This window comes from Apis mellifera, linkage group LG14, assembly GCF_003254395.2.
Source record: "Apis mellifera strain DH4 linkage group LG14, Amel_HAv3.1, whole genome shotgun sequence".
In the NCBI taxonomy this organism is placed as follows: domain Eukaryota; kingdom Metazoa; phylum Arthropoda; class Insecta; order Hymenoptera; family Apidae; genus Apis; species Apis mellifera.
This window is the reverse complement of record NC_037651.1, coordinates 10409498-10432455: the sequence shown is the minus strand read 5'-3', so window position 1 is coordinate 10432455 and position 22958 is coordinate 10409498. Positions and strand designations below refer to the sequence as shown.

The window sequence follows — 22958 nt, the reverse complement described above, 5'->3', positions numbered from 1 at the left end:
ATAATTTAATTAAATCCAAAATTTAATATGACATGAAAAAAAATGAATTATAATAATGTATCTTCATATCAAGAGTCTCTGCCTTTATCATATGGTAACATCTGTTTCAATTTGTTTAGTTGTTCCTTCTGCGAATGACATTCTGCTGTTGTTTGTGTTAACTGTGGAAAAAAAAAAAAAAATTAAAAAAGACTGTAATTTTTATACAAAAAAAGAAAGAATAAAAACGACGTTAAATGATTTATTAGATGTTACATATTTTGAGAAAAATAAGATAATAATAACCATATCAAGAAGTACTTCAAATTTTAATTTCAATAAATTATTCTCATCTTCCAATCTCTTTATTTCCTTTTTTAATTTCTCATTTTCTTTATATGTGCCTCCGATTTTGCCTGATTCTGAAATTGTATAAATTTTTTATATGATATTAACAAAATAATATAAAAATGTCAATGCAAAACTTGCCTGGAATCCATGAACCAGATTCGAAGACAGTTTCTTGATCTCCCAATTTTAAACGTATAGGACCAATATTAGGACCGAGTTCTTTTTCTATACGTTTTGGACTAAAATTCTTGTTCGCTAAAAAAACTCCCACTTTTCTTGTAGGAGTCTTTTTAGGAGAGAACTTGTTCGAAAACAATGGCATTACGTATAATATATACCGATAATGTACTGTCAACGATACGTATACGATTACGTATAAATGCTAAGGTTAAACTCAAAACATACACACACATATATATATTTAATAACGCGAACGTGAAATTAAACTTTTTATTGTTTTATATATTTTATTACATGTTTAGATACACGTGCGCGCGCGCGCGCGCGCGTTATGCAAACAATTTTATATACTTATATACTTTTCAAATATATCGTATTAAAAACTTTAAAGTATGCTATGTCTATTCGTAAAATAATAGAAATAAAACGAAATAAAAAAAAATGATGAATAATATATATTTTTCAATAATTATGCTATAATAAGATACTATTTTATTCGATAGAATATTATCGTGATTATAGTATCCATTATTCATACTTTTCCTATATTCTTTTGGATATGATATAAAAAACGTACATACCTTATACATAAAATAAATGGTATAATATATAACATGGTATAATATATACATGGTAAATATATATATATATATATATATATATATATACTTATGTATAAAATATGTTGTACTACTATGTTGAAAACTTTTTTGTTTACATCGTTCTCATGCTTGACAATTGAATCAATGTAAGGTTGTCTGTTACAAGGTTTTTTTACATTTATTTTTGTGCAATATCGATTCTTGATATGTTATAATTATGATTTAGATTGAAATAATTAACGGAATTTTGTATATATAATTCGTTTATTTAAATAGATATTCGTCGATTAAAAAAAAGGCGTGGTGACAGTATTGATTTATAACCTATAAATTGTTCATCAATTGTGCACATCATGACTTGGCTTGGAACAATCGCTAGTAACGTTCTTCGGATGGTATACACGGATGTACCACCGAGTATAGTCCAAGAGGTTAAGCCTGAGAATTATAGTAATCGACATATTGAATGTCGCGAGGATGGTATCGTACTTTATGGTCCAGGAGAAAAAAATGAAAAAAAATATGAAATTGTTCTTCATAGACCTTGTACAGAAACATTGCATCAAGCGTATAGGTAAGTAGGTATCTTTGCATATTCGCATATCTTTGTTATTATATTTTTAAATGTGTGATAATAAAATTTATCAATACAATGTTTTCAGTTTGTACAGATCGGAAGAAAAGAAGGAAACCGAAATACATTTTCTCGTGTATAAAGACAAAGTTCCGGTACTTGTTCAAATTTGTCGCGAGGTAATTTTTTTCCTGGAGAAGATTTTAAGGATTTTTGTTGTATCTGTATATTACACGAATAGAAATTATGATTATTATATTATGATATATATTATAATATTATATTATAATTACCATTGTTTTTATCCTACAGATGTGTAATGTGAATAAGATACAAAAGTTGTGCGATACTTTAATGGAACATCCTACGTGGACTCTGGCACATTTGGCAGCTCACTTTGCTCTCTACAATGCATTTGCTCATGCCGATGTGAATAGTCAGTTAAATAGCGGAGATGTGGAAACAGGTGTATCTCCTTTACAAGTTGCGGTTCAAACGAATAATCTACGTACCGTCCAAATGTTGATAGAAGCTAAAAGTTCATTGGAACATTTGGATTTCAACGCAAACACCGTATACCATTATGCAGCCACATCCACTAAAGAAATAATTTTAGCCCTTGGAGGTGATCTTCCCAATAGTTTAAACAGTCGTAACAGTAATGGGCATACGCCGATGCATGTCGCGTGTTTAAACAACAAGCCTGAATGCGTTAAAGCTCTTCTATTAATCGGAGCAGATGTGAACATACCTGCTTCCGAGGGCCAACCTTCCAGCCCTGGTTACGTAGGAGATTTTCTTCACAGTCAACCAAACGTTCTTCATGCCGAAGATATGAGATTTGGTGGCACGCCGTTGCACTGGTCGCTAAGCAGGGAGGTGATTAACGCCCTGATAGAAAGTAATTGCGATATAGATGCTCTGAACTTCGACGGCCGTACGGCGTTGCACATTATGGCGATGAGAAAACGATTACCATGCGTGGTGGCTCTATTGAGTCATATGTGTTCCGTGAATATCGTCGACAAAGATGGTAATACTCCATTGCATTTGGCAGTTTCCGAAGGTACAGCGGCCATAGTGCAAACTCTGATAGGATTCGGAGCGGATATCGATGCTAGAAATTGGAAGTCGGAAACGCCACGACATCGCATAAATATCGATAACAACGAGGGTCAAAAGATCTTGTACATTCTAGATGCGGTGGGAGCCCAACGTTGCCCACCGGATATGATTAATTGTAACCTGGGCTGCAAGTACAACGAAAACTTTAACGGTATTGCACCGCAACAACCGCCAAAAGCTATACCGCGTACTATATTAGATCAAATGCTTCATGTTTCCGGGATGGATAAAATGGCTACGCAAGAAAACAAGAAGATAAAAGGTGGTCGTCTTCTTTGTTTGGATGGGGGAGGGATACGCGGTTTGGTTCTCGTGCAAACATTATTGGAGATTGAATCTATCTTGAAGAAACCTATCATCGAATGTTTCGATTGGATCGCGGGCACTTCGACCGGTGGAATATTAGCTCTTGGTTTGGCAGCCGGCAAGTCTTTGCGAGAATGTCAAGCGTTGTATTTTCGTATAAAAGAGGAAGCTTTCGTTGGTATGCGTCCATATAACAGCGAAGGTTTGGAGAAAGTGTTGAAAGATAGTCTGGGCGCCAATACCGTGATGTCTGATATCGAGAAGCCCAAGATAATGATTACCAGTGTGTTAGCTGACAAAAAACCCGTCGATTTGTATTTGTTTCGTAATTACGATGCACCGAGCGCTTTACTTGAAATTCCAGAGAACTCGACATCCGCTTCTCCCGTGCCGCCGAACGAGCAATTGCTTTGGCATGCTGCGAGAGCAACCGGGGCGGCCCCATCGTATTTTCGAGCATTCGGTAAATTTCTCGACGGTGGTTTAATAGCGAATAACCCGACTTTGGACGCGATAACTGAAATTCACGAATACAATCTCGCTTTAAAGGCCTCTGGACGCGAACAAGAAGTAATCCCCCTGTCTTTGGTCGTTTCTCTTGGCACTGGTTTGATACCTACCAGTCCGTTGAAAGATATCGACATATTCCTACCCGAAAGTTTATGGTCAACCGCAAAGTTTGCGATGGGAATATCGGTTCTCGCGGTGTTGCTAGTGGATCAAGCAACCGCGAGCGATGGAAGGATCGTTGATCGTGCGAGGAATTGGTGCTCCATGATCGGCGTACCTTATTACAGATTTAATCCGCAACTATCTCAGGATATAAACATGGATGAGAAAAGCGACGAAATTTTGGCCGACATGATATGGACCACTAAAGCGTTTATGCACGCCAACAGAGATCAAATAAAAGAATTAGCCGCTGTGATAAATCGCGACGTTTATAACGACGTTTATAACGTATAATATCGCGTTTGAATCAGGTTATGTAGGTACGATTGTATTTCATCCATTCGAGAGATGGCATCTTTTATCCTTATTCTTTCTCCCTCTCCCTCTCCCCCTCTCCGCCCCTTCTCTTCATTTCTTTTTCTTCGTAATGGAATTATTGATATTATTAATATTTTGTACATACGTTGATTCGTTGTTGATTTATTTATTTTATTTATTTGATTGAGAATTGTTGAAAAAAAATTGTACGTCAAAACGAACATTTGTTTACGACGAACTGTGCGAGGTCCGTCATCGGAGAATATACAACGCACAATTTGATTTTATTTCTTCGTTTTTTCGTTTTTTCTTGTCTCTCTGGTAGAATCTCTCTAGTACTTATTTATAAAAATACTTACTTTTAGATTTCACGATGTATATGTATAAAACGTACGTACAGAGCGTGTTCTCGTTTCGAAAAATGAAGACACGATGAAGGATATAATTTGTACCAGCGATTGATTGCGATGATGTATAATAAAAAGAGATAACAATAGTAAATTATAATATTATTCAAAGTAGATGGTTGGGAAATGTTTGTTGATCGAACCAGATGTATTAACGGAATAATATCGTTTATTTATTTGGTTGTTTAAAGTTTATTGTCAAAGAATAAATAGGAAAGAAAGAAAGAAAAGAAAGAAAAGAAAGAAAGAAAGTAAACAATTGCTAAGCGGTTTAACCGACTATCAATTGCCCGGACAACGGGCTATTCCATTCCATTCCCCGATCTTAGTTCCAGATTTATCGTGGGCCCATGTAATAAGGTGGTTGCGTCATGGATGCGGAAATATACGGATAAAAAGAATGGGTCGAGACACCCTGCGTTTGATATTCGTTTTCCTCGTGCACCGTGTACCCCTCCGGTGCGGAGTAATGGCCGTGCACGCACGCGTACGATTTACTCGGGCTGGTAACGTCAGCGGGATATTTTAAGGGATTCTCGGGATATTTTGGTAGATCGTAAGGTTTCGTTTGCAATTCCGAATATTTTGGAATCGCTTCGTGATACTTGACGGCGGCGGATACCTCGTGATGATATTTCACCGTCTCGTAGCACTTTGCGTCCACGTAGCAACTCTTGCCCACGTTCGACTCGCCGTATCTACCGCCCTCGTACGGCCCTTTACTTTCCACGATCGAATGATCGGCCGGGTATTTGCTCGTGTCGTTCGACCAACTCGATCTCGAAACGTCGTAATTGATTTTGTTGTCGTGATAAGTCGGCCTCTCGTACATCTTGATCCCGGCGTCCGTGTACAGGCGAGGATACGCGCATTCCGACGAGTTGGTGGAATCTAGGGACGTGGCCGGAGAGGATAAGGCGGTCCTGTGCATCACGATGCCCATTTGCTCCTCCGATTTTGGTTTCCGTCGACGCGGTTGATACTGCAATTTAATTATTCATTCAGATTATACCGAAGCGAATCATAATTGGAACGTTTTTTTTTTTTTTCTTTTTTTTTTTTTTTTTTTTTTTCGTTTGACGATCACCTTGTAATGCGGATGTTGTTTTTTGTGCGCGTTCCTCAATCTTTCAGCCTCCTCTATGAACGGTTGTTTCTCACCGTCGCTTAAGATTCTGTCGCATTAGAAGGAGAGGCTATGGTTAACGGTTTTCGAGACGCAGCGATTATTACACACGTACATTGTACACGTTACCGAAGTAAACGCGAAATATACCTCCAAAGCTTTCCCAGCGTTTTCGACAGTTCGGCGTTGTGAAGTTGTGGATATTGATCCGCCAATCTGCGTCTCGCCGCTTGAGCCCAGACCATGAACGCGTTCATCGGGCGTTTCACGTGAGCGCTTCTTCGACCGCCCGCCCGAGAAGTGACCGGAAGCAAGGTCCAGTCATAGCCTGAAAGATGAAAAGGATGGAGAGATTTTGATCGTTCGGTCGAGGGTACAAATGTTCGTCACGATAAGGTTTAAAAAAAAAAAAAAGGTGGAAAGGAAGGAAACCGGAAGTTGGATAGCCTATCTTTCCGTGGAATTATATATTAAATAGATCGTAAAAGGAGAGAGATAAAAGAACACCTGTATCCCGAGATATCCACACGATTCCATCCGATCTCTATCGGATATTTTTTTAAATATTTTCCAATCTTTTTCACTTCTCTATTTTTTTTGCGTTTAAAAACCGAACGAACGCAAAACTTCGACGAAGTTCGTTCGAAAGCGACGAAGAGAGATCTCGAACGCGGTGGTCTTTATCCGTCGATCGTTTGCTCGCATCAACAGACTAATTATTATTACCGACTTCCTCTCGGTCTCCCTCAATGAATCTTCATCGACCGAAGAAAAGTTATTTGGGTCATTGCGAGTTTTCCATTCCGAGAAATCTCATCGAGAATCCCGTACGCAATCGCACAATTCCATCGAGCGTATCTACGACTATATCCGTTTTTTCCATCTCGCGTCGGCACATCTTTTTCGATTCCATCGATCGATATCACTCCAAGTGTTTACCACATTTGTCAGCAATTAAAATATTAGTGGAGGAAAAAGAAAAAGAATAGATATTGGTATTGGACGGATACGAATGTTGAATGGTCGAGCGAGAAGTAAAGTAAGAATGCGCGAAATGGAAGGATGAGAAGGGTTGAAATCGAGGGAGGGAAGAATCGAAGGAGAGGCGAAGAAGAGGCGCACGTGGTGAAATGTGACGTAGAGCGCGCGAAGTGTGGAGAGAATCCATGGAAGCTAATTACCATAAGGGCACGGTTCACCGATGCGGCCTTTCTGTCGGCTTCCCCTTTAACGTTTGTCGAACGACTTCTCGCTCGCGACCGATATACAGGAATACAAGTAATTGGGATAATTTTCACGGAAACACGGAAATGTTTGCACCCCTGGCAAGCGACGGGAATAGAAAAAGTTTTTGGCGCTCGCCTTTCGACTTTGTCGACTCTTCCAACCGACCACGAGGAGGAAGCCAAACAAAAAGAAAAAAAGATTTTCGAGGAAGATGTTGGAATACCGGGAGAAGGGAGGAGGGAAGTTGGAAAGAGATTACGATAAAATCGAAAAAGAGGGAGGGGATTAGAATTTTGAGGAGACAGAACTTTTCTACTTTTCCAAGGAGGATGAATGACTGGACGGGAGGGAGGGACAGAGAGTGCGCGAGTACGCATAATAAGGGATTGTGGAACCGCTGAATGAACCGGTGTGTTTCGGTATCTCGGTCGTCAATGCCGACCTGTCGTCGACTCTTGCTACATTAACTTCTGTACAAATCAGCTCCCATTACCACGCGGATGGGATCCTCGTTAAAGAGGAGGGGACATAACGCGCGTTTCAACGCATCGTCACCTCCTCTCTCGTTGTCGATGACCGACCAGAGCGTTCGCTTCGCCGCGTTTCGATCGATCGATCGATCGATCCAACGACCCATCCAACGCCTATCCAATTTTATCGCAATCCGTTGGCGATAATCTTTGGCAAATAAGGAAGAGCGAGAGGGGCAACGGGGGAGGTGCATTCCCATGACGAATTTCGCTGGATCTCGTCGTGGATAAGGGACACGAGTTTGAAACACGAGTCGCGCTATTAGAGGAGAATGGATGACGCGCGCCTCGTTCGAAGATACGTTTTCTGCCCTTCTCGAACCGCGTTCGAAGAAGAAGGCGCAGTTTGAACGAGACGAACGCCGGCCCTCGTAAATCATGCCGAGCTCCCATTACTCCTCTTCTTCTCGGCCACCCCACCTTCTGCCCCATCTTCCCTGTGTCCCCCTCCCCTCGCCAAGACCTCTCGCTCGAGCCTCGATGTCTCGGATTTAATTTCGTACTAACATAATTAGCGTCGGTGGTGGCAAACGTTCAGCGGTTTCGCTCTGTTCGCAGCACCTGCCCCTTCCCAATCTTCCTCGAAATCGTCTTTTCGCGACCTCCTCCTCGCCCCCCTCTTCTCCACCCCATGTATTTTCCGTCCAACGTCCGGCCAAACCACGTCCGTATCGTACGGGGATTAATCACCGAGTAAGTCACCGAGTTTCGGTCTCGCCAATTATAAAGCGTCCTTAGAAGATTAGAACGTTCGAATATTCGATCGAGTCGTCCTCGAAACTATCGGAGGAGGGGAAAAAAAAAGCGTTCCCCGTTTAATCCATTTTATATCTCGCGTTATCTGTACCGTATATATATCCGTGTATAAGCAAGTAAGTAGGTATCCGACGTATCCGTTTTATCTTTCCAACCGACGTTCGATCCGACGAGGTTTCGAGCAGGGAAAAATAAGCGGAGGAGAGATAGGAGGAGGAAAAATGGGTAGAAGAGAAAGAATCTCTCTGTAAAAATCTCGAAAGATAAAAGAAGTGGTGGAGTCGTTAGACGATGAGAGCGAACCTTGAAGCAGTTTACCAACTGCGTCGTCCAACGAGTTGGCGCATTGCTCGTTGCTGCATTGTTCGGCGCTCGATGGTCCGGCTTCCGTTTCCGCCGTGCCCGATACGTCGTTACCGTGATGATAGCTTTCCATCTCTCTCTCCCCCCGCCCTCTGGAGATCCTCTCTCGTGGTCGAAAAAGATTACTTGTACAGATACGGGTACAGTTACTCGTTCACATTCGTGCGACGCGGACAATCGATTGTTGTTCGATCGCGTTGCCGATTTATCTTCCAACCGCACTGTTCTTCTTCTTCTTCTTCTTCTTCTTCTTCCTTTGCGTGAAACGCGATCGAGAATCACCGAGCGAGCAATCGTAGCGAGGAAACCAATTGGACCAATTAATCCGAGGTTATCGTGCCGTGATTTATCACGAACCGACCCTTGTCCTTCCTCTCGAGGACCGGACGGGAGGACCTATCGGCCTAATCCATCGATTTCCGCCACTCTTTCTCAATCTCCTTCTTCTTCTTCTTCTTCTTCCTCCTCCTTCTCTTCTTCTCTCGTTATCTCACTCGATCCGAGTATCGTTCACGGTTTCATATGTATATATCTTTTCCTCGGATTCGCGACGATGAAACAAAAAAAAATCCGGAGATAGAAAACGCGAGATCTCGATAATAAAATTGGAGTCGAAGGGGAGAGGAATAAGAGAATCGGCGGCGCGATGCAAACTACTCCCGATGGTTAACCGTCCGTCCGACCGACTAGAGAGGAGAAAGACGAACGCGGATCGACGAGGATCGCTAAGGTTCATTCAGGGAACGTGCACCGCACAGGTTGGTCCGTACGAAAGAGGCAGAAACGGACGAGCACACGTCTGGCACACGCACCGAACGTTGGATGGTAGATCGCGGAGGCGGTTCCGTGGACCACCTCTACGTCCGAGGTGGGGGATATCTAGGATCTTGTTCCTTTTCTGTTCTTCCCGTCCACGACTCTCGCCACGGATCCTTCCTCGCCGCCGTCCATCCTGCGTTCCAATCCGATCGTCGTCCATCCTCTCCGATTCCCATTTTTCCTCCCCCCCCAAATTTCCCAAACTTTTCCTCCGTTTCCATCCAATCCTTCGTATTCTCTCTCTCTCTTCTCTCTTTCTCGTCCGAGAAATCGACTCGAACAATCGACGAACCGAAATTGACCGTCGTTCGAATAAACAAAAGTCTCTCTCTCGCTCTCTCTCGCTCGTTTACCCTCCTCCTCCTCCTCCTTCTCCTCCTCCACGGATGAAAATAATCGCAAATTTCTGTGTTCCGTGGCGTTCGTTACGTAGCCTCGCAGCCCGTATAATTAGATCGCGGTGAACGTGACTTTACGTTCTTGCCAGCTACATCGGGGAAGAAAGAAGAAAGAAGGGTGATCGAGGGAGAAGAAGGAGGAGAAAGGAGCGAAGAAATGGTCGAACAGGGAGAATGCACGCGGAGAGAGAGGACATAAATCGAGGAGCGAGTTTGAGACTCGTTTCGCTTTTCGTCGTTGCACGGGAATGATCGGTTGACAGTCACCGTCTTTCTGTCGAGCCTAATTATACAACGAATTTAATGAATGAGCGAGCTAGCAAAGACAGTGGCCCATACACGAGCGTATATAAACCACGGTCAATGCCGTGTGGCGGCTTTTGTGGCGAGATCAAAGGAGGCATCTTGCTCGCACTTTGCAGGATTAAGCTCGGTTGCCCGCTCGTGAACGCAGCGCTCGGCGGCCCCCCTCGCGAATGCTCGAGACACTCGGCCGAATTACGTACGCGAATCGTACTCCTCCGTTTTTACTATCCGCTCTTCTATCCGTGACGTCGACGCCGCGGCTCTATCGCCACCTTTTTCCCTTCCTCCCTCCCTTTCCCTTCTTTTTTTCGCACGCGTCGCTGCCTACGCGTCGACCACTCCCACCCCTGCACCTATACCTACACCTATGGTGGGAAACCTAGGGTGGAATTCGATTCGTCCGATTCGAATCCTATCCTTCTCCTCCGTGCAAAATAATAATTCACCACGTTTCGCGACGATGCGAATTGCATTACAACCGCGTTGCAACCGAATCGCGATTCAAATTTAGCCGACCGCGAACAATAATATTGATTTCAGCAAGCCGGAATTTTGCTCTTCCTGGGATAAACATCCCGAGGCGCAGCACGTGGCACCAATATGTGCTTTCGTTCTCTCTCGCTAGGTATATACGCCAACGAAAAAGGGAAAGAGAGGGAGAGAAAGAGAGAGAGAGAGAATTCGTTTCAGGGCCGTTCAGGGAAACACGCGTCACGATTTTTACGCACGGCAACGGCTTCTCCTCGTTTCTTTCCACGTCTTTTCCATCTTGCGCGGCGAAGACGAACATTACCGTTTCAGAGGGAAAAAAGGAGAAAGAAACCTCGTCTGGATGTCTCGTTCCAGCGACGTTTTAGCAAGGAAGGTGATAGGGATAGGATTAGGTAACGTGAGTATGCGAGGATGACGCGGAGAAAGAGATGGAAAAGCGATTTCACCGATTCTCGAGGGGGGGTCCCGATTCGGATTCGCGTCGGACAGTTGAAAGGAATACGGGCCGTAGGAGACGATAGGCCCCCGGGTGACGAGCACCGCAACTCTCGGACCCCCAACGGTGACACGAGCTGCGTCGAATTCCGCACCGTCATCGAGTCGGCACCGTGTCATCCTCGTCTACCGCGTCACGCGCCACGTTTCTCCCTCGTTTCCTCCCCCGGAGGAGGCCGAAGGAGGAGGCCCGGCAGAATTTCGACAATTCTTTCTTCTCCAAACAATTTTACCGCGAACGAGCCGCGAACCATAGACGCGTCCCGCGCACTTGGTGCATCGCCAGGAAAATTGCACGCTCCTCCTTGCTACGTAGTTATTGCCAACGACTGGCCGACCAATAAGCACCGTTGCGTGGGAGGAACGAGGAGAGAGGTAGCGAGGGAAAGGGTGAGAGGAGGAGGAGAGACAGAGAGAGGCAGAGAAAGGAGAGGAGAAGTAGGTGGAACGAGAAGAAACCCGATTGGTCCTACTCCCGGAGGATATCGTGGCCATAGAAACTCTGAGGAGAAGCGAGAGAGAGAGAGAGAGGGAGGGAGGGAGATCGCACGGCTATTCCGAAATAAACGGATACTATAGGAAGCGGGGATTATCGAAAAGGGCCGACAGTCGATGGAGAATTCGATTCTTCTTTCCATCCTCTACGTATAATCGAATAATGCGTCGTTTTTAATCAATTCCATTTTCTTTCCTCGAATTACGAGGAATCCAAATCGACTCGACGAGATGGAAATAGAAAGAGAAAGAGAGAGAAATTGATCCGAGAGGATCGGTTGATTCGATCGTGGACAGTTTGGAGCGTGGCGCGTGAAAAGGCATCGGCGGATCTCTCGGCGGACGGGAAGAACGAGATCTGTGCTCGATCGTCGGACGATCGTGGCCGGGCAAAGCGTCGAAGGAGAGACCCTTTCCCCTCGTGTCGAGGTTGGTCGGTGGGCACGATCGCGAAGCAACAAGTGTTGGCAGCTCTTCGGCCCGTCGCTCCGCCCCCAACTAGCAGTCGCTGTTGGAGCGATCGGTGGAAAGTGCCCCGAGGCGATTCAACCACCTCACTCGAGCGTCGATCGCGCAAGCAACTGGAAATCCTCGTCTCGCGCTCGTCTCTCTCTCTCTCTTTCTCTCTCTCTCTCCTTCTCTCTCCTCGTTTCGTTCTCTTTTTTTTTTTTTTTTTTTTTTTTCCCCCCCGTTCCAAACGCGAGCGCGATGTTCCATAACCGTAACCGTTCGACAGTTTTGTGCACCGTCGAGTGATCACCGAGTTTTCTCCGTCGTCGTTTCCATCGTCGACCGAGTGCCACGTTCGTTCGTTCCACGAGGTGTTTCTCGCCCAATCCTCGGGCGAGAAGGGAGCCACGACGATATCGATACAGTGATTCTCGCGAAAAATTATCGTTCGAGAAAAAACCTTTTTCGAGAAACGAAGGGGAAAACTCTGAAGGAAATCGGAGCAGTGGTATTATTGTATCGAAAGTATTTCGGCGAGTATTATAGATAGTTGAACGTGGAGAGCAGCCGATAGCGGCGACGAAGAAGGGAAGAAGAAAAGAAATAAAACCGATACGCAAAAGAAGTAGAAGAAGAAGAAGGAGAAGAAGAGGAGATTAGAATTGGCTCGGTTGACGAGACTGGTACGGCGAGGAAAAAGCGAAGGAAAGATAGGATACGAGACGAGTTGCCGTCGGCAACTCGAGATGCGCTCTCGTTGCAGTCGGTCGCTTCGTAATCGAGCGAAGAATTAATTAAACGTGACAAACGTGCGCGTATTTCTCCGCGATACCGTCGGAGGGAAGAAGACGGGGACGAGTGTTCGCAACAAAGGGAAGAGAAAAGAAATCGCCGCCGACGCAGCTGAAGGCAGAAAGGCGAAAAACGGAAGTGACGCGTTAACCGTCGCGATAAAATGGTAATTGCGATTGATAATCGGGCAAGAATCGCTCACGTTTCTCGTTCGGCGGGCGATGAACGAGTCTGCGAGTAGCGCGCGATAAATCCCTTCGAGAATTCGAGAATTCCCATTTCCATTCCGAAACGACGGTCGAACGAAGAAAAAAATCGGGAAGATGAACGACATTATGGGAGAGGCGGGATCGGGTTCCATTTCGTCGAGCGCCACCCCGTCTGTCGCCAATTCCGCCAACGGTTCCACCGCAATAAACGGGAACACCAACATCGACAATGGGAGTAGCAATGGGAGCAGCAACAATGGAAAAGCGGGAAATATGAATGGCGGCGCGGTTGCGGCGAACGGAGGCGAGAGAATCAGCGCCGCGGTTACCAAAGTTCTTCAGGGATACGATTGGACCTTGGTACCTGTTGCCACCAAGTAAGTAAGTTTTAAAAAGCCGCGTTTTTCCACGCCTCCACGCGATCTTCTCTTATCGCCTTCTCGTTGCCTGTCTTCTACCAACGTTATAACAACGCGATACTACGATCGAGACGAGGAGGAGGAGGAGAGTCTTTCTTTTCTTTTTTCTCCTCTTCTTCTTTCGTTTCCTCGCGCGTACGCGATCGCGTATGGTATTTAGCGAGTGTCGTTATCGCGAAGACGAGTTTTTTTAACGCCGAGCGTTTAACGCGCGAGGAAAAGAAGAAGAAAAAAAGGAAGGAGAGGGGGGAGAGAAAAAGAGAGAGAGAGAGGAGAGAGAGGAGAGAGAGGGTGTAAAGACGCGCGTTACGAACTTTAAAAATACGAAACGCTAACTTAATTATGACGCACTGGTTTCCTCGGCTTGGGAAACGGCTCGTGGAAATATGTCCTCGGTCGCCAATTAACGCAAATTAGCTAATTAATGCCCGATCTCGAGTGTGTTTCCTCTCCTCGTTTCTATTTTTCGCCGATAGATCGCGATTCGTGGGAAGCGGCATTTTTTCCCCTATTTTTTTCCCTCTTCTTCCTCTCGCAGGGGACGAGGGGGACCCTCGATGATGATTACGATTCGATAAAATCGATACGCGATAAAAAAAGGATTGAACGCAAACGAAATACGAATCTCCCTCGTTGAAACGGAACGGAACGCGCGGTAAGGTGTGCGGCTCGCTCGACGGAAAATTTCCCTCGGCGGTTGAAATCTCCGAGCTAGTATCGCTATGCGCGACGGCTTATCGCGCTAACCCTCAATTATACGGGGTTATCTCGGGGGTAAGCTAAAGGGGGTACGATGTTTATTTCCAACGATAGAGCCCGATAAAATCGACTCTAGTTTTAATTCCCATGAAATCCATGAGAATGCAGTCGAATTATCGCGCCTTCTTCCTCTTTCGCTTTTTACCTAAGTGATAGGTAAATAAGTTACCCTTTCGAGACACTTTTTTTTTTCTCTCTCCCTTTTTCTTTCCCCCTTTTTTCGCGAAAACGCATACAGAAGGGAAGAGAGAGAGAGAGAATAGAAGAATAAATTTTTCAGATACGTAGCCAAGTAGCCACGGGTGTGTAATAGCGGTGTGTGCTATTCCGCAAAACCACGGTAAACGAGGTGCAAAGACTGAAAGATTTTTTTGCGTATCTAGGTAAACCGCGTGTACACCCAAGCGACTCGCGACTCCCGTGAAAACCCTCGTTAGTGGACCGGCGCTAATTACCAACGGCTCCTCGCGGGTTTACACACGGATTTAACGCCCCTCTTATTTCAAAGAGGCCGAAATATATGCATAGGAGGAGCCTCGAATTCTTTTTTCCACGTCCCCTCCTCCTTCTCCTGCCTAACCGGCATCCGCGCCGTAATTTCGAACCCCGAAAGGTTTCCGCGGTCGCCTAGAAAAACGCCAACGATTCCTTCCGCGCATCGTCCTCCCCCGAAGCTCGGTCAAAGATCCTCGACATTCGAGGATCCTCGATTATTAATCCCGAAGAAAGAAAACAGCGCGAGAAGGGTTCGTACTTGAGAGAGGAGGGGGAAGGGAAGGGGGAGAGTCACGTCAGTCACTTGGGTCCGATCCCGGACCGGGCAGCAAATGGGTTTTATGAAGTCATCTTCCAGGAAAGAAAGGGATACCAGCGCGCGTCCATTCCTGCTCGTCACCCGTTGGCAGGCTCGGTGTTATTTTAAGGCCGGTTTTCAGCATGCCGCCGCCGTTCCGCTCGGGGGACGCAACGATTACGCGAGGAGGATCGATCCTCGCGTCTTTCCACCGTTTCTTTCTTTCTTTCTTTCTTTCTCCCCGCGACAGACAGGAGGGGAAGAAACGTTGGATGGAAATCGTTTCGAGGATTTAATCAAATTCAAATCATTGAACGAATGTTGCAGGGGTTCCGGTGACAAAAGAGCAGCCCACGTGAAGAGACCGATGAACGCGTTTATGGTGTGGGCTCAAGCCGCGAGGAGAATACTCGCCGATCAATATCCTCAACTTCACAACGCGGAGCTGTCCAAGACTTTGGGCAAACTTTGGCGGTGAGTTTGTTTTGCCATTGTCCTCCTTCTTTCGTTTCTTCTTCTCGATAGTCGTCGACGATCGACGATCCGGACAGTTTCGTCGGTTCAAGAAACTCGACGAACCCCTCGACTCGGGTGAATCGAAAAGGGGCAACGGTCCACGCGACCACTTGTTGCCGCTTTCTATTTTTATCACGCGATTTGGCGAGCGACCGTCTTTTTTTCTTTTTCTTTTCCCTTTTCTTTTTACGGGAGAGTAGAGCACGCATGCCGAACACATTCTTACCACGTGGCGCCTTGGCTGCACGTGGTACGACCGTTCTCCCGTTGACAACCGCGCGAACGAACCTCCTCCTCCTCCTCCACCCTTCTTTCCAAAAACCGGACTTCCACCCGGAGATTGCTCCGTGCAAAATTTTTCGTTTCAAAATGTTCCCCTCCCCTTCGCTTCCTTCGCGGTGAAAGTCCAAGATACGAGATCTCGCCGACCTCTCGTCGTCTCGATCGATGTTTTCGACCACCCCCCGCGGCGACTCGTTGCACGATACTCGATCGCGAGGGATCGAAAAGCGACCCCGTTTCGCTTTCAACGCGTCACCGTCGCGGGGGAGAAAAACGTAAATAAAGTTGGGAGGCGCGCGCGTCCAAGGCGATTCGACTCGCCGATTCATCGTGGAGCGAGGGGACGTGTGGGGGGGGAGAGGAGGGGACCAGGTGTAAGAGTCGGAAATAAATCTTGTCCTTTTTCTTCCGGCTCGAAGAAAGGATATCGCGTTTGAACATTAGACGCGATGTTTGTCGACAAAACGAAAACAGATAGGAACGGTTCATCCTTGGCGCGTGCTAACAGCTGCCGGCCGGTTCCTGCCTCAGATAAACGGCCCCCAACAATCACAATAAACTCCTTGTGTCCCCCCGTCAGGTGAATTTTTCCGAACCTGCCTCCCTTCGTCGCTCCACGCCTCGTGCAAATAACACCCGTCACGAACAGGTAAATGCATCTTATCTGACGGAAGCAACGTCTCTCGATTTCACCGCCCTTCCTCTCTCTCGTTCCTCCACCTTTCGATTATATATATATGTATATATATATTACAATCGCGAGAGTGGCAGATCCGAATTGGTCGAGAGCGCGTTGCATCTGGCGAAAAAGAAAAAAAAAGAAAGGAAAAAAGAAAAGAGAAATAAAGGAAAAAGAAGGAGAAGAAGAAGAAAAAGAGAAGGAAAAAAGGGAGGCTGTGACGGGCCGCTATCGTCAGCCTCGGCGCTCTGTCGACCAGGAGGGGAGGGGAGGGAGGGAAAAAAAAGAAAAAAAGGGAAAAAAACCTCGAGGCAAAGTCCATTGACCAGATGGAGATTCTCTTTCTCCACGACTATTCACGACGCCCGTTCCAGCCAGCGTTACCTATCGCGACTCCTTCGATATACTATAATATATATATATATATTATATTTCTCTTTTTTTTCGATTTCGTTCTACTCGATCGATGCGATCGCGGGAGGAGCGAAAGAGACGACGAGAGAGAACGAGAGAGAGAGCGAGAATCGTGGAGATCTCTGGCAGCCGGGACCGGAAAAGCTTATCGGTGTTGGGGCTTTACGAGCCCCAGTGGGAACATAAACACGAGGAATTAAAGAGTAAGGCGACAAGACGAGACGGGACGGGACGGGACGGGACGGGAGACGCGACGCGATTCCGAGTCGCGAAGGAGTAAATCGGTGGGCGCGAGCGCGTGTGCGTGAAACGCGCGCCCTTAAGACGCGGTACGCGGCGAGAAACACTAACCAGACCTCCCATTTCGACTCCTCGAGTCGAGTATCGCGTGTGTATGGTGATGGAAACGTTCTCGTTCCATCTCTTCTTCCACGCGCGTATCTACGCGCCGTCCGACGCGCGCCCCTGCGCTCGTGTGAACCTCCGGGCCGGGCGAAATACCATCGTCGCGAACAGACCTCGCGCTTCTCTCTCTCTCTCTTCCTCTTTCTCTCCCCTCGACCGATCTGATCCACGTTCCGCTCCGCCCGTTTGACCGTAGGTTGCTGTCGGACAACGACAAGAAGCCGTTCATCGAGGAGGCTGATCGGCTGCGCGTGATCCACAAACGCGAGCACCCGGACTACAAGTATCAACCCCGGCGGCGGAAGCAAAACGGGCCGTCGGGGAGGGAGGGGTCGCCGTCGAGGAGCCAGAGCAACGTGACTTTCAACGTGTCCAGGTCGTTGAAGCAGGAGGACGCGAGCCCGCGCCCGGTCCAGGGGCCCAACTCGCCCCAGAGCGGGGTCAGCTCGTCCCCCCCGACCACCCCTAACCAGGGACTCTCGCCACCGACCCCTCCCACTACGCCCCGCGGACAGCACTACGCGAATCAGGTAAGAGAGGTTGTTAGGCGCGAGAGAGGAGGGAAAGTGGACGTGGGGAAAAATGAATAGTTTTCCCGGCAGGGGAATCAGCCGCAACCGAGCGCCACCATGTACCATCACCACCAAGAGTTGGGAATCGGTAGCTCGACCGAGCCGTCCTCCCAACACCAACACCAGCACCAACACCAGCATCAACACCAGCCGGGAGTCGATTTCAGGTACATCGAGGTCGGGGACGGTCTGCCGATCGAGGAGGGCCAATTGAACGGGCTCGGGTCGCTGGCAGGCGTCGGCCTCAATCTCCCGTTGAACCTTCAGGAGTGCGAGGTGGAGAGCAACGAGTTGGACCAGTATCTTCGCCCCCAAGTGCCCCCACCGGTCCACGTACCGGCGCCTACCACCACCACCACCGCCTCGTCCTCCTCCCCGTGGATATTCAACAGGTAATCGAAACGTAGAAACGAAAAATCGAGAGATGGGGTATCCCTTCCCTCCCTCTATCTCTCTATCTCTCTCCTCCCTCTGTTTCGTTTTGAAACGCGTCGCTTTTCAGATACGACGAGGAGATGGAGAGACCGAGCAAGCGGCACTGCTCGGAACCGCAGCCGATAGGCGAAACTTCTTGGGAGGATCGAGCACAGGCGGACATAGTCAGATATCACGAACTTCAGCCCCCCCTCCCCCCGATGCAATACATATCCTCCTCCCACAATTCGCACTATTCGCACACGGGCACGCAGATGAGCCATCCGCACGTGTCCACGTCGTACGCGCAGTACCAACGTTACGTACCTGGTATCGAAACTTGGCCTCATTACATGTAAGTGAGAAGGGAGGGGAGGTTAAAAGAGAAATCATCCCGCGCAGAACAACAACAACAACAACAACAAGAACAAGAACCGCGACGAACAATTCCCTCGTTTGCGAGTTACGACTCCTCCACGCACATCCCCCTCCCTCCATTCGATCCAGTTTTTTTTTTTCCAACAGATTTTATCGCTGATTTTGTTCACAATCGCGTCTCTGTAAGCACGCGTACGCGTTCAAATGTGCATAATATAGGTGCGCGTGTATGTGTATATACATATATATGTACAGGAGGTTATACGTGTATACGTTCATTACGTATTTAACAGAAGGGAAACTGGATCGTGCGAAATCTATCGACCGGTCGGAAGTTTCCGCGTTTTCGCTCCGCGTTGGAAACGCGTAGCTCCGATCGTTGGACGGCGTGGAAAGAGAAGGACGCGAGAGAGGAGGCACGATCTTACTCCATGACATCATTCCATGACAGTCGGCCATTCCAAAGCGCAGAATTTCAGGCTAAACAAACAGCACGCTCGATACGATACCCTGCCGCGTGATGATCTAAATATAATAATAATATATAAGGCTTGAAGTGTGCGTGCGTATACCGGCCTTTGCGCCCGCGAGGCCGAACTCGTACGCGCGCTCTTCAAAATAAACTCGCGAAATTCGATCGCGACTCGAAAAGAGAAACTGACCGCTCTCCGAATTTCGAAACGATGGATCCGCCTCCTACGTCACCGTCCGCCGCCTCCTTCCTCGGGGGGGAGGAGGGGACGATTTTTTCACGGGGAAGAATCTCAGACACCGGGGGGGGGGGGGGATTCGTATCGAGCGAGATAATCGCGAGACGAGAAGCACGAGAAATCGTCGAGATAAATAAGGTATTAACGCCGATAACCGTGCTTTTGTACTTACATTTATCGTTTAGATATACAATTTATCGCGCATCCTGTAACAAGCGCGAAACTTTGAAGCGTAGAAACTTGTAGAGACACGTTGTTTAACGCGCGAGCGTTCGAAGAGAGCGTTAATTTATAAGTATGACGATATGTTATTATTAAGATTTGTCCGAAAAATAAAGGAAAAGAAAAAAAGAAAAAAAAGAAGAAAGAAACAAGAGTTTTTCGAGTCGAATGACGATAAAAGTATCTCAACCCTTCCTCTCCGTGGGAGATCGTCGGGAATTTCGGCCGAGTGTGAGTCGGGACGGGTGTGCGTAGACACGGCGTAGCAGGTCTGAAACGGACGAAATTTTCGCGATCGTTTGGGCGATGTGACAGAACAAGCGAAAAAGGACAAATATTTGAAGAGTTAGGAAGGTTAGAGTCGAGGCTTACTCGAGGGAATAAAGGACGAGGGAAATAGAAGTACCCGCGAATGGACCGTTCCAAGTTTTTTTCAAGAGCAAACAGGCCTTATCGCGCAACGGAATATCCGTCCGACGAACGAACGTGGGAATAGCGGTGTCGCGACTTTTACGCCACTTACACCCGCGGACTCGAGATTAAAACGAAGGGCCACGCGTGTTTTTCGTCGTCCGACGATCGCATTCACGTTCGCTCTCTCGACGAGGATCGGATCGTTTTTCGGATCGCAGTCGAGCCGAGTCGAGTCGAGTCGAGTCCGATATCGCGAACAAAGAAGCAAACCTCGTTTCACGACGTCACGATTCGATTCGAACGCGAGGAAACGAACGCGTCGTGTTGGATCCATTTCTTTTTCTTTTTTTTTTTCGAATCGACCAGCGAAGAAAAAAGAGAGAATGGGAGGGAAAAGGAAAAAGTTGACGAGAGTCAGCGTTCCACAGCTGTTTGGTTTTTTCGCGGGTACTCGTGTCGCGTCGGTCGAGATATCTCGAGCCTTCTCTCCATCCGTCTAAAACGTCTTCTCTTCTCGGGATTCTTGGAGAGTTTGGTAAAACTAACGATGCACGCCCCAAGTGCTTCACTTACCACTGGATTCTTGACCCCGGAAATGCTTCGATCGACTTATCGCCCGATTATTAATTCCGATCGGCCGAGGAGACGTGACAATGGCTGGTTGGGAGGGGAGGGGAACGAACGCACCTTTTATCGAAGGGGGGGGCCCCGAGATTTTCAAGATTGTTCCGCGAAGCGAAGAAAAAAATGTCGAAATCTCGTGGAGCGGTCCGGATACGAAGCGAGTGACGGACAAAGAGGCATTCAGTTATAAAGTTATCGAGACGTTCGGTCGATATAATTAATTTACTGCGGGCTCGGTCTTCTCGCGCTAATCACCGGCGCGCTTTTAATCTCGGAATCCATAAATATCACGATGCTGAAAGACGGAGGGAATTCTCGCGAAAGCAGGAAGCGATCGCGCCTCCGTCTCCTTTGCCTAGTTTTTCTCCTCCCCTCTTTCCGACCCTCTTTCCGATCTCCTCTCCACTCTTCCTTTCGAACACGCGCTTTTCGAAAAGCGCGTGTTCGAAAATCGGAGTACGTTGACATCCTCCTAGATTCGATGTACGATGTAAATATTTGCCCGTTAGGGCAGATAGGATCGATAAATTTTTGGACAGTTCGAGCATTATTCGGATCGAGCACAAAGAGTCGTAAATCCTTACGCAGCTGTCCCGATTCTCCTATTATCGCTCGGTTATATTTTCCTTGCTATCCATTCATCGGAATCTCGACGCGAGCCACGCGAGACCGCGATACACGCGATACACACCAGAGATACGCGCTCGGCCTAATCTCGATAATGCGCACAACCCTTTGCTCTCTCTCTCTCTCTCTCTCTCTCTCTCTCTCTGTATTGCCTTCCTCGAAATCCCGAGAATAAAATTGTTCGTCTCGGGCAGAACCGTGGAGCGAACCCATTCGCTGACGGACAACGAAGGCATCGAGCCTCTTATCGCGCTCGTGCAATCGTATCCCTAATTAGCGGAATAATTAACGTATTTGGAAAGCGGTTCGAGATTCGTCTCTCGTTTATCCTTTCTCTTCCCTCGCCCTCCGTCGCCGATCGTTTCCTCCGTCATTCCGTCTCGTTTCGTCCCTCGTGTCGTCTTCGCATCTCGCCTCGTTTCGAATCTAATCGAATCGAGTAACAAAGTACACACCGAGTCGCGTCGCGTCGACGGCCACGTGTGAATTTCACCGAGCTTTTACGTATCTACACACACACACATATATATATATATATAAAGCGAAACGGACCCATTCCTTCCGAGAGTCTCTCATGCCCGATGCTCTTCTTCAATAGCAAGTCAAACACGCGTACCATCGGTTTATCGTCCTGTTACCATGGTAATTATGCGCCAGATATCGATAAATTCTCCTCTCCACAGCTAGTTTTACATTTGCCGCACCTTAGCCTAAGTAACTTATCGAATTACTTTACACGCGTGTATATATATATTTCACGATACATTTCTTTCCTTTTCCCTTACCTTACTCGGCTTTCTGCTTTTGTTTTGTTTTTTTTTTCTTCGAAGAATCCTTCTCCACGCGGATTCCCGTTCGATTCTTGTGGTAAAAAGAATCGCAAAATTTTATCGTGCAACTTAACCTAGCGAGAGAGGAAAAAATATCAGTTTTATAGATGTTTCGTAGAAATCGAATCTCTTATCTCCGAGATATATTTAGATAGAATGCGACAGAATTTTTTTTTACCAACTCGAGTTTGATTTCGAAAGTTGTAATGGTAATTAAATAGGTTTTAATAATAATGCTGTTACAAATAATAGCATACTAATATTTTTAAAAGCAAGTTATTCCCGAGATCAGTGTCATCTTTCATATATCTGAATTCTTTTAATAACGATAAATATCAGAGATTCTTCCATCGTTCGATTTCATTCTTGTATTTATATTATATGCAATTTCAACAATGCGTTGTTTTGTATCGTTTAAGACAAAATTATCAGCTACATTTTTAAACAACATCGACGCATTTCATCCATCGATCCTCTTATTTTTCTTCTTCTTTTTTTTTTTTTTTTTTCCTCTAAAAACACACGATCCGCTTTAATCCGAAGTTTAGAGCAATCTCTTCTAACCGACCGTAGGATATCGACGATAAATTTCGGCCGAAAAACGCCGAAATACGATAGAAGCATGAAAAAATGCAAGGAAACCATTGTTCTTATTGCCTCGGCACTGTTCATTATAGTACAGTAATATCTTATTTTTAGAATAGAAAAATGAGCAAAAATAATCTTTTTTTATCGACTTTGTAAATTCTTCTAGTTCTTAGCTCTCAAACAAATTAATTTCATTATTAAAAGGAATAGGATCAAGAATAATTTGAATTTTTAATTTTTACCTTTTCGATTAATTGAATACGGAAAAAAATCATTCCATTCCATTAAAATCTAAGTCTTCGATATATCAAAAGCTTTTTCTCAACGCGAAAATGTTCAA

At 46.4% G+C, this 22958-nt stretch overlaps 4 protein-coding genes across 7 annotated transcripts; 2 read left to right on the top strand and 2 right to left on the bottom strand.

The window, feature by feature from the left end:
• Window positions 1-4: 4 nt before the first annotated feature.
• LOC727294 (protein chibby homolog 1) lies at window positions 5-829 on the bottom strand. The gene is made up of 3 exons (XM_001123003.4): window positions 469-829; window positions 286-401; window positions 5-161 (listed from the first exon to the last, which is right to left on the bottom strand). Exons 1-3 carry the CDS (start codon window positions 650-652, stop codon window positions 69-71), a joined length of 393 nt encoding a protein of 130 aa, XP_001123003.1. The 5' UTR covers window positions 653-829; the 3' UTR covers window positions 5-68.
• Window positions 830-1164: 335 nt separating this feature from the next.
• On the top strand, window positions 1165-4724 carry LOC410570 (85/88 kDa calcium-independent phospholipase A2). 2 transcript variants are annotated; one of them, XM_006565660.3, is made up of 4 exons: window positions 1165-1258; window positions 1389-1686; window positions 1775-1865; window positions 1999-4724. In XM_006565660.3, exons 2-4 carry the CDS (start codon window positions 1466-1468, stop codon window positions 4081-4083), a joined length of 2397 nt encoding a protein of 798 aa, XP_006565723.1. In that variant the 5' UTR covers window positions 1165-1258; window positions 1389-1465; the 3' UTR covers window positions 4084-4724. The 2 variants fall into 2 exon arrangements, with proteins under 2 accessions (XP_006565723.1, XP_016771782.1); XM_016916293.2 differs by lacking the exon at window positions 1165-1258 and having other exon boundaries at window positions 1328-1686.
• LOC727287 (transcription factor Sox-7) lies at window positions 4371-9295 on the bottom strand. Its single transcript, XM_001122996.5, has 4 exons — window positions 8457-9295; window positions 5791-5968; window positions 5602-5689; window positions 4371-5496 (listed from the first exon to the last, which is right to left on the bottom strand). Exons 1-4 carry the CDS (start codon window positions 8587-8589, stop codon window positions 4852-4854), a joined length of 1044 nt encoding a protein of 347 aa, XP_001122996.1. The 5' UTR covers window positions 8590-9295; the 3' UTR covers window positions 4371-4851.
• Window positions 9296-11585: 2290 nt separating this feature from the next.
• LOC727284 (transcription factor Sox-10) lies at window positions 11586-22840 on the top strand. Of its 3 annotated transcripts, none has more exons than XM_016916295.2 (5): window positions 11586-13353; window positions 15271-15417; window positions 17436-17769; window positions 17830-18203; window positions 18314-22840. In XM_016916295.2, the coding sequence occupies exons 1-5, from the start codon at window positions 13250-13252 to the stop codon at window positions 18582-18584; spliced, it is 1230 nt and encodes a 409-aa protein (XP_016771784.1). In that variant the 5' UTR covers window positions 11586-13249; the 3' UTR covers window positions 18585-22840. The 3 variants fall into 3 exon arrangements, with proteins under 3 accessions (XP_016771784.1, XP_016771783.1, XP_001122993.1); XM_016916294.2 differs by having other exon boundaries at window positions 11601-13349; XM_001122993.5 differs by having other exon boundaries at window positions 11612-13349; window positions 17842-18203.
• The last annotated feature ends 118 nt before the right edge of the window (window positions 22841-22958 follow it).

Coding starts and splice junctions, on each gene's coding strand:
- LOC727294 (XM_001123003.4), bottom strand. CDS start 652: ATGCCATTGTTTTCGAACAAGTTCTCTCCTAAAAAGACTCCTACAAGA. Junction 402..468: donor ATCTGGTTCATGGATTCCAG/GCAAGTTTTGCA, acceptor ATACAATTTCAG/AATCAGGCAAAATCGGAGGC. Junction 162..285: donor TTGAAGTACTTCTTGATATG/GTTATTATTATC, acceptor TTTTTTCCACAG/TTAACACAAACAACAGCAGA.
- LOC410570 (XM_006565660.3), top strand. CDS start 1,466: ATGACTTGGCTTGGAACAATCGCTAGTAACGTTCTTCGGATGGTATAC. Junction 1,687..1,774: donor ACATTGCATCAAGCGTATAG/GTAAGTAGGTAT, acceptor CAATGTTTTCAG/TTTGTACAGATCGGAAGAAA. Junction 1,866..1,998: donor TTGTTCAAATTTGTCGCGAG/GTAATTTTTTTC, acceptor TTTATCCTACAG/ATGTGTAATGTGAATAAGAT.
- LOC727287 (XM_001122996.5), bottom strand. CDS start 8,589: ATGGAAAGCTATCATCACGGTAACGACGTATCGGGCACGGCGGAAACG. Junction 5,969..8,456: donor AGTTGGTAAACTGCTTCAAG/GTTCGCTCTCAT, acceptor TTCATCTTTCAG/GCTATGACTGGACCTTGCTT. Junction 5,497..5,601: donor AACAACATCCGCATTACAAG/GTGATCGTCAAA, acceptor ATTAAATTGCAG/TATCAACCGCGTCGACGGAA.
- LOC727284 (XM_016916294.2), top strand. CDS start 13,087: ATGAACGACATTATGGGAGAGGCGGGATCGGGTTCCATTTCGTCGAGC. Junction 13,350..15,270: donor TTGGTACCTGTTGCCACCAA/GTAAGTAAGTTT, acceptor CGAATGTTGCAG/GGGTTCCGGTGACAAAAGAG. Junction 18,204..18,313: donor TCCCCGTGGATATTCAACAG/GTAATCGAAACG, acceptor GTCGCTTTTCAG/ATACGACGAGGAGATGGAGA.